The following is a 12,258-nucleotide window of genomic DNA, read 5'->3' as shown; positions in this document are numbered from 1 at the left end:
AGAATCAGAAAAGCTAATCAGTGTTAAATCAAAGAAAGCAGATGGACTAATTACGGTGCCCGTGTTAGCCCAGTTTGGCCCTGGTGTCGAAACTAGGCAACCGACATGCTCTGGACGAATATTTGATATGTTCCCTGGTCCAGAACTCCCCTAGGATTGGCCTGTTTCACTTGTGGGCTGTTCTATTATTGGATTAGAGGCCATGTTACTGTAATAGGGCCTGGGCATTCCCAGCAGGCGCTGCTCTACCTCATTGATCTATTGAACAATAGCTACACGCTCCACTGCTCTGCCTCATTTTCCTTTTTATCTCACGAGCCGTTGTCTGACTCTAATATCTGTGATTGCACAGGGGCGAAATGTAACGGTCTTTCTCACTCTTTGGTGTTCTCCGTGTGCTGCCTCTGGCCTCCTCTGGTGTGATGTCTGTATTTACTGCATCTGTGTCAAAGCCCAGGCCCAGCCCCAAAACTACAATGCTTAACACAAACTATACCAGCAGATCACATTGTTTGAAATCTGTCAACACTTCCGCTCCAGTAGAATGGGGCTACAGCCTCAAACTGACACAAAGGAACAGTCTTTTTAGGTCCTCTAGATTCTCAAGTAAGGCCCAGTTGAACTTTCATTTCAAATGGTGAAATTTCTCAATCCTTTCCAATGAATTTTGCGATCTGCTTGTCTTTACATACTTACACATCCAGGGTACTCCACTTCTGCCCCAGGCCGCTCTGTTGTATCACTTTTCCACCACAATGTCTTTGGCAGGTAGATGTACATCTCCAGTGTCGAGGATCATTCATCTGCGGATCTTGCTGTTGTTGGGGAAAATACAAATTTTTATAGTCTTGTCCCCCTTTTGTTGTGGGATTAATATGATACAAGTCTAAAAAGCACCTTCAGGGCACGGCGGCTTGAATGAAGCTGCCTCCTTTCATTAGGAGCCATTAGGGCTCTTATTAGATCTGTAACGATTCGTGTATCCATGCCGAACCGTCACGGCCTGGTGCACGCTGCCGCACACAGAATAATACACGGTACGCAGATTAAAGTTTTACAAGTGCGAGTACCGCCCGGAAACTTTTAGCTGTACACTGTCAGCAACATACGCTGAGGTAAGCAGGACTACAGCCATGCTAGCAGCTCTGTGAGTCTGTACTTAGGCACAGTAGTGCTATGATGTCATAATGTCCCTATGCAACCATGCTCACAAGCATGTTGATGATGCTCATTATTTTCAGTTTAGCATGTTAGCATGCTGAGTTTAGTTAATTATCACATAACACAAAGTATATCGGAGGCTGACGAGAAGGTCGATACCCTTTGCAGGTATTTATTCATAAATCAAAGAATTGAAAATGACAAATTAGAAAGTTTGACTGGATGATGCCGCTAGATGAAAAGTCTGTGGATCAATGTTGTTACAGTTCATTCTCTGGTGACTAGCATGGCATTTGCTCGGTTGTCATCATGTGACCTAAGTGATGAATGTATGAAGTCTGGACACCATGCATAATCGTATATTCCTGAAAATCCCTATAAATTATTTAGCAGAAGGCCAGTCCACCATGATTTAATTGGCCCTGAATGAGCTCCGGCTGTCAGTGGTGTAAACCACATGAAGAATGTTGCTTACAGCAGAGTGGTGCTGTTTGCATATTCTTTGTTATGCGAGCCTGCAGTAGATCAAAGGCGTGGAGGTGTAACTGGTGCGGTTTGGTTTAAAGTCAGGAGGGGGAGAGATGCTTTGTGCTCATGTGTTACAGTGTGGGAGTGCACAGCGTATTAATGATTATAGATTTGTGGTGTGTGTGGGTGTTGTTTTTCCATGCATTGGTGGTTCAGTGTGCAAGGTCAGCGGGTCCTTTTTCTCTTCTCAAAGGGTTTGCTTTTGTTGAATTTTTCAATTTTAGACATTACAATTGCATTGATTTCTTCTATGAATGATGACTGCAAAAGGTTCTTGATGTTGTTCAGGATATCACTGCTCCTCTCTTGTTTGGCATTTATAGTAATGACGATGGTAATTTATTTATACAGCACATTTCATTACATCTGAAATTGAAAGTGCTTTAGATTAAAGGACAAAATATAAGAAGATAGACATAAACATAAAATCATATCAGCATAATCAACATAAATCTAAGCTGACAGGTATGCGAGTAAAGTAGATGGATTAAGCTGCAGACTGACGGCGCCCTGGTGAATGGGCCGTGCAGCCAGATACAGCAGGCAGGTAAATAAAGCATATAGGCAAACAGATGGGCCTGCATCCAGATGGATTTACCAGCATGGAGAGAGAGATGGAGACAGGACCGATGGAGCAGGTTGCTGGAGGTGAAACGCCACTGCTGGAGTCATTTCTCAAAATGCAGCTCTGCTTGTTCTCATGTAGAAATACCTATCGTGTAGTAGTTCTGCTTGCTTTTTGTTCTTTGCTGTGTTTAATCGTAAAGTCTACTGCGAAAACGTCATGTGCTCCTGCATCTGTAATGTTATCAGATTATTAACTAAATTGACCTGAATAGGCTGTCTCTAGTCCATAAAATGCACCAGGATTGGATAATTGAGCTATCTATCTATCTATCTATCTATCTATCTATCTATCTATCTATCTATCTATCTATCTATCTATCTATATCCCCCAAAATAGGATTTGAGTACCATTATTACTATTTTGTATTATCATTATTAACCATGGCTAAAATGGGACCACTTTGGTCCAGATTGATTCTCAACAACTATTGGATGGATTGCCATAGCATCCATGTTTTTTTTCGTTTCCTATAATATAAGAATTGCGCACAGATCTTTTTTTTTTAATGGAGGTGCTTATTGTGCTGACTCTGATGTACTTTAACAGTATCCTAATAGATATTGTTTGGTTAAAATGATACTTTTATAGCATGTCCTGCTCCTTTAAAAATAGTTTATATATAGAGATATGCAATTATTGTGATTTTCTCACACCGTCTTTTCTCCATTCATTTTTCTTTTTTTTTTTTTACATGGAAGGAGCGGTTTGTTATTAGTCCCATACCTGATGATTACTAGGGTGGGTTTGTTACTGCTGTTTGCAAACTGGAGCCATATTCCCACACTGGATTTGGTAGCAGCCTAATGAGTTGGTTGTGCTCAAGTGTTTTGGGGGCTTTACCATCACATTTGATCTTGGAAAATCCTTTCTCATCGCAGGGAAGGGAAAATGCATGCTGGGATGCTTTGGTGGTAATCCGGGTTCGATGAAGACTCTGCTTTGTCTTGATGAAGGAGAGCTTTACCTCCATTTCTTTTTAAATTGGCTTTATTGTCATCATTTGTTTTGTGTGGCGTGATTTGTGTCGAATCAGTTTAAAAGTTTGGTGTTAAATGAGTTGAAAGTGTTTTCAGCTGTGTTTGTTTATGAACAAATCAGTCCTTATTTCAAAAGTGGTGTTTGTGTGCAGTGGTAGAAATGATAGTTGACAGAGGATTTGCATCAGGGCTCATTGTGGTTTAAGGGAGGATGAATCAACCATGCTGTGTGACATCATCAATTTTGGTATTACTGCGAAGACTGAAAAAGAGATGGAAGTCATTTTTGTACACTTATTTTTGTACAAGCATTGTTCTTACGCCATGTCAGTTTTAATCCCCACTACTGTGCAGCATGCACCTTTTGAAACTAATTTGGTCAAATTGGGCGCAGGAGCAGAACAGCCTGTCGGGCCCTGAGCTGGGGCTCGTGGTCTAATTGGTTATCTGTATCGATTAATACCGAACATTTATTATGGTATTCTTTCTCCTTAAAAAGGCTTTAAAGCATATTGTCCAAAAGTGCATTTTTACTGAAAGATTTGTACTATATGCGATCAAACTAAAATGCAAGGCATGAAAAAGAAAGCTATGTCTATTCAGGGCAAAGCAAATGGCCAGGTCATGTTTGTGTGCAGTACAAGGTTTCTTTTTGCTCTTCGATATGCCATCGTGCTGTATATTGTGTCATTGAAAAGATTCTGAATGGGTGACAAAAACATGATTTGAAAAAAATAACTTTCAATTTGAACAATGACAGAACTGGTACATGTCAATAACATGCTCCTATTCACAGTATGCAGCCGCTGCATTGTCAGCTGCACCACCCAATGATGACGATCTTTTAGCATGCTTCAAATCCATTGATATTAAGGAAGAGGCTAACATGGATGCTATGGGAGGACACAGTTGCAAGAAAACAAGTCCAATATTAATAAACTTGTAGATCTGCTAGTTTCACATTACAAAAACAATTACGGTGAGATGAAAAGGCACCACAGGATGCCTGCGTTTTGCAGCAAAGTTAGAGATATTGAACCATGTAATGTTGAAATCCTAAAGTGATTTCTGCAGTTGAAATTCCACGGCCATAAATAAGCTTTCTCTACAGTTCATACTTTGAAGTCCTGCCGAGCCCGCTGCCGGTTCCACTGATAACCATTTCACCATCTTATTAGTTTATCGTGTTGTGTCCCCATTGCTTCCTCTTATCTTTTTTTTTACGTCTTCTTGCTGACTTGTGGAGACTGATGCTGCAGCAATTACAGTCTAAAAGAGCAATAACGCATCATTTCTGTGGTTGGTCTATTTGCGGAGGCAAATTAATACAGACCCAAAGGTAAAATCCAGACCACCGAGGCTCCAGTCTGTGATCAAATCAAAACAGAAAAAGGGGAAACCATAACTGTGACCCTAAACCAGATGGTGATGCTTTGTGGATTCACAGGACGATTTGTAGTATTTTAAAAAATGCGTTCCTATACTTGTAAATCACCTCTAATCACCCACCTTTTGTTGCTTTCATTCACCGAATTAGTTCTTGTGCTGGTCTTTTAAGGACATCACCGAGAGATTTTTCTGTCTTCATCCTGCTTCTGTGAGACATTTTTCCTTGTGACCAGTCAGGTTTAACACTAGAATAATGGGTCATATCTGTATGAGAAAGGTGTTTGTCCTTGAAGTTCAGTCAAACGTGTTTGGCTGTGGTCCAACCCGCAATCAACAGGAAGTTCTTTTGAAGCGGTTGACTGATTGAGACGGAGCGCTAGAGCAATAACTGAAGCAATTTAACAGGCTACACTAAAACCTAGTGCACCAATCAAGGCTGATATTAAGCATGTTACAGAGCTACCATGCTACAGAGGCATCTTTGAAATGCTGCCTAACATGTTTTTTTGATATATTGATATTGCATCTATTCGTCTTTCATGGTAGAGATAAATGCTTAACTCTTAACTTAGTTTGCATCTTAAATGTGTGTGCTATTGCCACAGTTGGCTTCGAGATACTGCGGAGGAGTGTCAACATTGTGTGCCAGACAAACACCTTCACTTCTGTATGTGAACACATCTCACATAGGAACCAGATTCTGAACGTCTGAGTCAGGGTCAGAAGCTGGCGGAGCAGATGAGGGTCTGCCTGTGTACTTCAGCCATGGCCCGGACTGACCCCTCATCTTTGACCCCACACAGAGGGGCCTTGTGTTCCTGTCTATTCCAGACAGGAGGGGCTCTGTTAGGGGTGTCAGGCTTTCTTCTTCTTGTTCCTGAATTTAATCTCTGTCAACTACAGCAGGGTCAAATCATATTTTTTGGCTACTTGGGAGCAACAGAAACGAGTTGTCAACACAGCGTTGACAAACCACCACTGGTGAACTTGTTGGCAAACGGTTAATTATTTACACATCCAGCAGTTACAGAGAAGCATCATTTATTTGGAGTTGTGTTCCTGGCCACCTGGTGAATCTAAGTACAGCATTCACTCTTTTAGCTCCGTTTTTGGTCTCCTCCAAATCTTTGGGGAAATATCTGGCTCTTTAGCTGCTAAATGCTACTTCTATGTTCACCAGCTTGTTGCTAACTGTATAATTCTGCCATTTGGTGCAGATTCAGCTGATCATTTTCTTTAAGTTCATCACTACAAGCGACCTCTTTCACACGGTTGGATGTTTTCACGTTATAATTTGATACATTATTAACATACAAATACAAGATTATAACATTTTTAAGTATAGTTTTCCATTAATACACTTGTGATAGGTCTATTTAATGCAGTGAGACATGGCCATTACGTAACCATGAACAGATGTTGTGGCAAGCTGACAGCTTAACATTCAGTTGTGTTGTTCAGTATACTTTTGTGGTTAGCTTTATGTGTGGTAATAGAATATGGAGTATGCCAACAGTGTGGGACCAAAACTGACTTTAACTTCAGAAGATGACAAGCTGGAAATTGCTTTGCTGCCTCTGAACGCACGTCATTATCTCGAGTCTTGTTGATGTTTTTGTCACTGGAAATGAAACGGATTTCAGAAGTGTCGATTGTGGAGAGTTGTTGTGGGTAGATTTGTTGCTTTGTTTTACCTTTTTTAAAAGTCTCTTGCTCAGAATATTCAGTGTCTTTTCTTTGTCTCCAGCAGGGACCAGATGGGCCGTTTTCAAAAAGTGATAAATTCGTTGTCTGCTCTTTTGTTTTATGAAGCATGACAATGGCCTCGCTGTGCACAAATTAGCGCTTTCTTCACTTTCATAAAATTCTATTGTTTATGCAAGGGTAACCGTGCAAAGGAAGTGTGTGTGTGTGTGTGTGTGTGTGTGTGTGTGTGTGTGTGTGTCAGTCATTACTGCAAACCTAATACAAGAAAGCGCAGATGTGTGAAGAGAAAAACAGCTTTAGTTAAAAAAAAAAAAAAAGCCGTTACCCATTTTATCAAGCATGGCAGCGATGCCACACTGGATTAATGTACATTCATACACTATATTCAAATTTGAAAATCACAATTATCCCATTCACAAGAGAAATGTGTATCAGAGTGTGTATGCGCCCTCTCTTTAACAACAGGAAAATCATTCTCCAACATCTGGCTCATTCATCACAGTCAATGAGTTTCATCAGTGTGCTTACGTTTTGGACCTCCTGGACTTGCAATAAACTCAACCTGCTGCTCTGTCCTTCCCCCTCTCTGTCCTCCTCGTTTTGAGCAGGTGTAGCTGCAGCGCCACCCACACCGCCTGCCAAGATGGTGGTGCTGTCGCTGAAAATCTGCGTTCGCCAGTGCAATGTTGTGAAGACGATGCAGTTTGAGCCCTCCACAGCCGTCTATGACGCCTGCAGGATAATCAGAGAGCGGGTCCCCGAGGCTCAGACTGGACAGGGTGAGAATGATGAACTGACACTAGATGAGGTTCAAACTGTAGAAGGGATGCAAAGAATAATGAAAGATGAGGAACAATGCGTTTGCGTTATGATTAGTTACAAGTTTTCAAAGCTAAAAATCTGAATTATTATTATTATTATTATTATTATAGTTATTATTCATATAATATATTCCCACTATAACGGAGCGTTATCTCCAAAACTAAGCACTACAGTTCAGAGGAAAATGTATATCATTAATTAATGTAATACTATTGTATGATAAACTAATGCTGGGATCAGGTTACTTGACATTTTGTCTATTTAGGCGACCGTAGAGTCATAAAGTGTTAATGTGACTTTGCAGAGACACCACAGGTTGGGCCCCAGTCAGTCATATCTTGCCATCTTTCACTACTTCTGTAACGTATACAGGTGATCATAAGGAGGTGGCAGGGTCCGACTTTACTGTTCCACCGGACAGCATCATCATTCCCATTTGCTGATGGTGGTACAAGGGCTTACTTCCATCACAGCAGTCTCTAAATTGCTAATGTTTCTCCTCACTGTTCCAGCTTCAGACTATGGTCTGTTTCTGTCTGATGAAGACCCCAGAAAAGGCATCTGGCTGGAGTCTGGAAGGACGCTGGACTACTACATGCTCCGTAATGGGGTAAATATATCCACCTGTTTAACCCAACACACGAGGGCTGTCCCGAATATTATTTTTGGGGGCTTGGAAGCTCCAGTGAGAAATATATGACAATATTCAAAGCTTCGACGGGGGGTTGGACTGTAGGCTGTAGGTTACAGCGTTTGCCTCACCAAAAGCCAAAGACTGGCTCATAATATCGTCTTAGGTCGTAATATGACACAAGTGTTGTCTTTTCCTTGTTTTTATAGGCTGCATTACAGTAAAGAGATGCAATTTAGCTGTTCTATTTACCTTTACACACTTGGTCATTATATCCGAATTGCTGATGATTATTTATCAAAAAATGCATTGTGTAGTATCTTGGGAAAGCACCAATTGTCAACCCTATAATATCATCGCAATATGGATACCAAGGTATTTGGCCAAAAGTATTGTGATATTTCATTTTCTCCATATCGCCCAGCCCTACTCGTGGCAGGTTGGGCTAGAGCTCCGGTAAGCGCTGGCATTAAAACAGCAGTGGGAGGGGGGGGGGGCAACGACAACAACACAAGCTAACACACTTTACTCAAACTTAAGGTCATTATTAAATTATATAGTACTTTACTTTACTACTATTGTCTGTCTGTCTATCAATCTCGTCCGCTGTGTTTCAGCACCCGGGACAGCACACACACACAATAACCACACTATCCGTCTGAGAATCACAATAATTAATGTTGATGATTTATGAATTATGAGGAAATACTATTCCTTATTTCATGTGTTGTTTGGGATTTCAAAAAAACAAACACAAAAAGAACCCCACAATGTATTCGAATACTGATTTGGACGTTGATTACCATGGCATACCATGGTCTTATGGCGCACACACATAAACGTTCTTCATATCTTGTTGTTTTAGTAACCTTAATACACGATTCCAGATGTTCTAATGGTCGACTGCTAACTGAGATATAGCACAATGTGATTGTCTTTATTTGAATAGATCATTGACAAAGTGCTTTATGATGGAGAAACTTAAAACAATATCTCTATAAATTGAAAAATACTTAATTAATCAACTACAAGTGGGAACAAAGACAGTGTACAGTATAATGCATGGCCTCAGCAGTACACAAATAGTGAAGCAGAATGAGAGAATAAAAGCACAGAATGAAATTGGATATTAAGAAAACAATTTAGCACATCAGAGGATGCTTTTTAAAAGGGCCTTTAAAGGCGTGCTCCAGCCAGCTGTCGATCCTTTGCTAGTCTTGGAACCCCGCTGCCAAACGCCTGAGCGCTTCTGGTTTGTCGTGTAGTTCTGCCTCTCAGTACATCTGTGGGTTTGGTTTTGCAGCTCTAAATGGTTTCTGTTCTTCAAATCCACCAAAGGCAACCCAGGTAGAAGGCGTGACTGTGACCAATTATTCTGAACCAAATCTCTCCTCATTGTTGTGATTGGAAGGGAGCAGCGGGCTGTGATAGGCAGCCGTTAAATAAGGTTTTCTGGCCTATATTCTTCCCTCTCTCCACGCAACTTGGATGCATTTGATCATTTTCTCAGCGGGTACTTTCTCTTTCTCTCTTTCTCTCTTACATTCAGCTCCTGCATTCCTCTCTCAATTTTTTTTGGTTCTCTTCTCTCTACCTTTTGTCTTTGAGCAGGACATCCTTGAATACAAGAAGAAGCAGAGGCCCCAGAAAATCAAAATGTTGGACGGGGCCGTGAAAACCATCATGGTGGACGACTCCAAAACAGTGGGAGAGCTGCTTGTGACTATATGCAGTAGAATAGGTACAGCGTTTCTTTTACTAGCCCTTTTCTCCATGCTTTGGGAGTGTGCTGTACAGGTTTCACATTTATTAAAAGTGTTGCTTGCTGTTTAATAAGTCAAAAGACTTATGCATTCAAATTCTGTGTCTTCTTAACCCTGTCTATGCAAGGCATGCAGATTGATCGCTCTACCACGAGGACAATTTAATTGCATTTGTTGTACAAGAGCTTTTGCAAACATATACAAACGTGAATGTAAAACACAAAAGCTTTATGAAAATAATCCTGTTAAATGAAACATGTATCCAAAGGGATTCTGGGAGATATGGTGGATGATTTATTTTTTTCCTCTTTTGATTCCAGGCATCACAAACTATGAGGAGTACTCTCTGATCCAGGAGATGGTGGAGGAGAAGAAGGAGGATGGGATGGGTACGCTGAAGAAAGACAGGACGCTGCTGAGAGACGAGAGAAAAATGGAGAAGCTGAAAGCCAAACTGCACACAGACGATGACTGTGAGTTCAGTGGAATTACATTTGACCCGGCGGTGTAGTTGATGGCGGCCATTTATTTAGCTTAAAGTGTTATTGTTAAACACTTGTTGGCATGCCCTGATGGGTCGATCCCCGATGGATGAATCTACATTGTGATCAGCCCAGACACTTTCTCATTTACACCAGTACATTCCACATTGAATTCAGCCTTTTGCCAAAGTGGACTAAAGGATACTTTTAGAAATATGTGGCATTTTCTACTGCAAAAACTAGTTTAAAGAAAATGTATTAAAGGACTAAAGAAAATGTATCCTTTATTTGATGTTTTATGTAAAGCTCTTTCAATTGCCTTGATGGTGAAATGTGGCATATAAAAACAACTAGCCTTTCCTTTGATCAGTCTACAGATATCTGTAAATGCTGACTGGTGCCACTGGAGCATAGTGTTACTGTTCCGCTCATTAGACACATCCGCACATCACATTACACTGTGTAAGGTTTTGAAACATCTTTGACTTTTCAGAGAGCTGGCCAACAGGTCAAACTCAGTAGCCAGGCAATCGGTGGGAGAGTAAAATATGATGAATGGAGGACTAATGGAAATGGCTCGGAGTTGATACTCGTGTAATCCACAGATACTGTAGAACCCACAGATCTCACACCCAAACATACAGGGATCTCTCTTATCTCTTTGCTTTTAAATCCTTTCTTTTCTCTGTAACCACGTAGATTGAATTAATGTAAAAAAAAACAATCTGATATTCATATCTAGATTTTTATTTATTTTTATAATCTGATCCCCACGGCTGTATTTTGTGTTGTCAGTGAACTGGCTGGACCACAGCAGAACATTCAGAGAGCAGGGGGTGGACGAGAACGAGACCCTCCTGCTCAGACGCAAGTTCTTCTACTCCGACCAGAACGTGGACTCCCGAGACCCCGTCCAACTCAATCTTCTTTATGTGCAGGTCTGACCCTCGCTCTAGCATGTTTACCACCAGAGGAGAATGTAACTACAAACCAGGAGAAATGCAGTACCATCCATTTCTCCATCATCACCTAATGGTGACACGTAGCTACCAAACTGTGCAGTGACGGATATCTGAATATTAAAGAAATGTGTGATAATAACCAGATACAGATACTTGACTCAAAGCGCTAAAATAAGGCTTTCTCGGTTCAGTTTGTTTTACCTTTTTACCCAATTAATGAAAACATTTCTTTCTTTCAGGCTCGAGACGACATCCTAAACGGTTCTCACCCCGTATCATTTGACAAGGCTTGCGAGTTCGGAGGCATTCAGGCCCACATCCAGTTTGGACCTCACATAGAACATAAACACAAACCTGGATTCTTAGAGTAAGAACGTTTATCCATACTGAATAATTTGACATTTTAAAGAAAATATATCTTTTTATTTGCAAAATATTAGAACTCATTTGATTTGAAAAGTCGACCTTTCACCAAACATTTGTATTCGTATTATGAATTCAAGGGTTCAAGGGTTTATGAAATTGATATTTCTTTAGAGTTATAAGGCTGAGGCAGAATTATGTTTTTGTATAAATTTCATCTTCTACTGTGTTTCATTTCTATCTTAGCTTGAAGGAGTTTTTACCCAAAGAATACATCAAGCAAAGAGGAGCTGAGAAGAAAATATTCCAGGTGTGGTCATATTGTCCCTTTTTAAAAAATGCATATATTGATTTTTGCATTCAACACATTTGACAATTGTGCAGCTATTGTTCAGATGCCGAATACATGTATATTTTATATATATATATATATGTATATTTTATATATATATATATATATATATATATATATATATATGTATTACATAATACATGTGTATTCCAACCTGCAGGATCACAAAGACTGTGGAGAAATGACAGAGATTGAAGCAAAAGTGAAATATGTCAAACTGGCAAGGTCTCTTAGGACGTATGGCGTCTCCTTCTTCCTGGTCAAGGTGAGTTGTAACACATGTTTATTTCTAGGACTTCACAAAAATTCACCATTTTAATGAAGTTCCACTGCACAATTGTATTCACTGAAAAGATCCTCTAGCCTGAAGTTCTTTTATCCTGTTTCAAAAAATAAAAAAGTGATTATCTAAAAAGGGGAAGCAGCTTTTGGAAGTGGTTGAAATGTAGTCGGAGCCTTTTATGTCCCGAGTGTGAAATCTGTTCTCTGGGTT

At 40.3% G+C, this 12,258-nt stretch overlaps 1 protein-coding gene across 5 annotated transcripts in view; it reads left to right on the top strand.

Moving 5' to 3' along the window:
• Positions 1-12,258, top strand: part of LOC116383221 (talin-2) — an 81,820-nt gene that overhangs the window by 28,752 nt on the left and 40,810 nt on the right. For all 5 annotated transcript variants that reach the window (XM_031846889.1, XM_031846886.1, XM_031846887.1 and 2 more), the window contains exons 3-10: positions 6,999-7,169; positions 7,725-7,822; positions 9,455-9,584; positions 9,927-10,079; positions 10,884-11,026; positions 11,290-11,417; positions 11,660-11,723; positions 11,926-12,030. In XM_031846889.1, coding sequence (XP_031702749.1) covers positions 7,034-7,169; positions 7,725-7,822; positions 9,455-9,584; positions 9,927-10,079; positions 10,884-11,026; positions 11,290-11,417; positions 11,660-11,723; positions 11,926-12,030 — 957 coding nt within the window. In that variant the 5' untranslated portion in view covers positions 6,999-7,033. The remainder of the gene's footprint in view (positions 1-6,998; positions 7,170-7,724; positions 7,823-9,454; positions 9,585-9,926; positions 10,080-10,883; positions 11,027-11,289; positions 11,418-11,659; positions 11,724-11,925; positions 12,031-12,258) is intronic.

This window comes from Anarrhichthys ocellatus, unplaced genomic scaffold (assembly GCF_004355925.1).
Source record: "Anarrhichthys ocellatus isolate YVR2014 unplaced genomic scaffold, GSC_Weel_1.0 scaffold6, whole genome shotgun sequence".
NCBI lineage: Eukaryota > Metazoa > Chordata > Actinopteri > Perciformes > Anarhichadidae > Anarrhichthys > Anarrhichthys ocellatus.
This window is presented reverse-complemented; position numbering and strand designations above follow the sequence as displayed.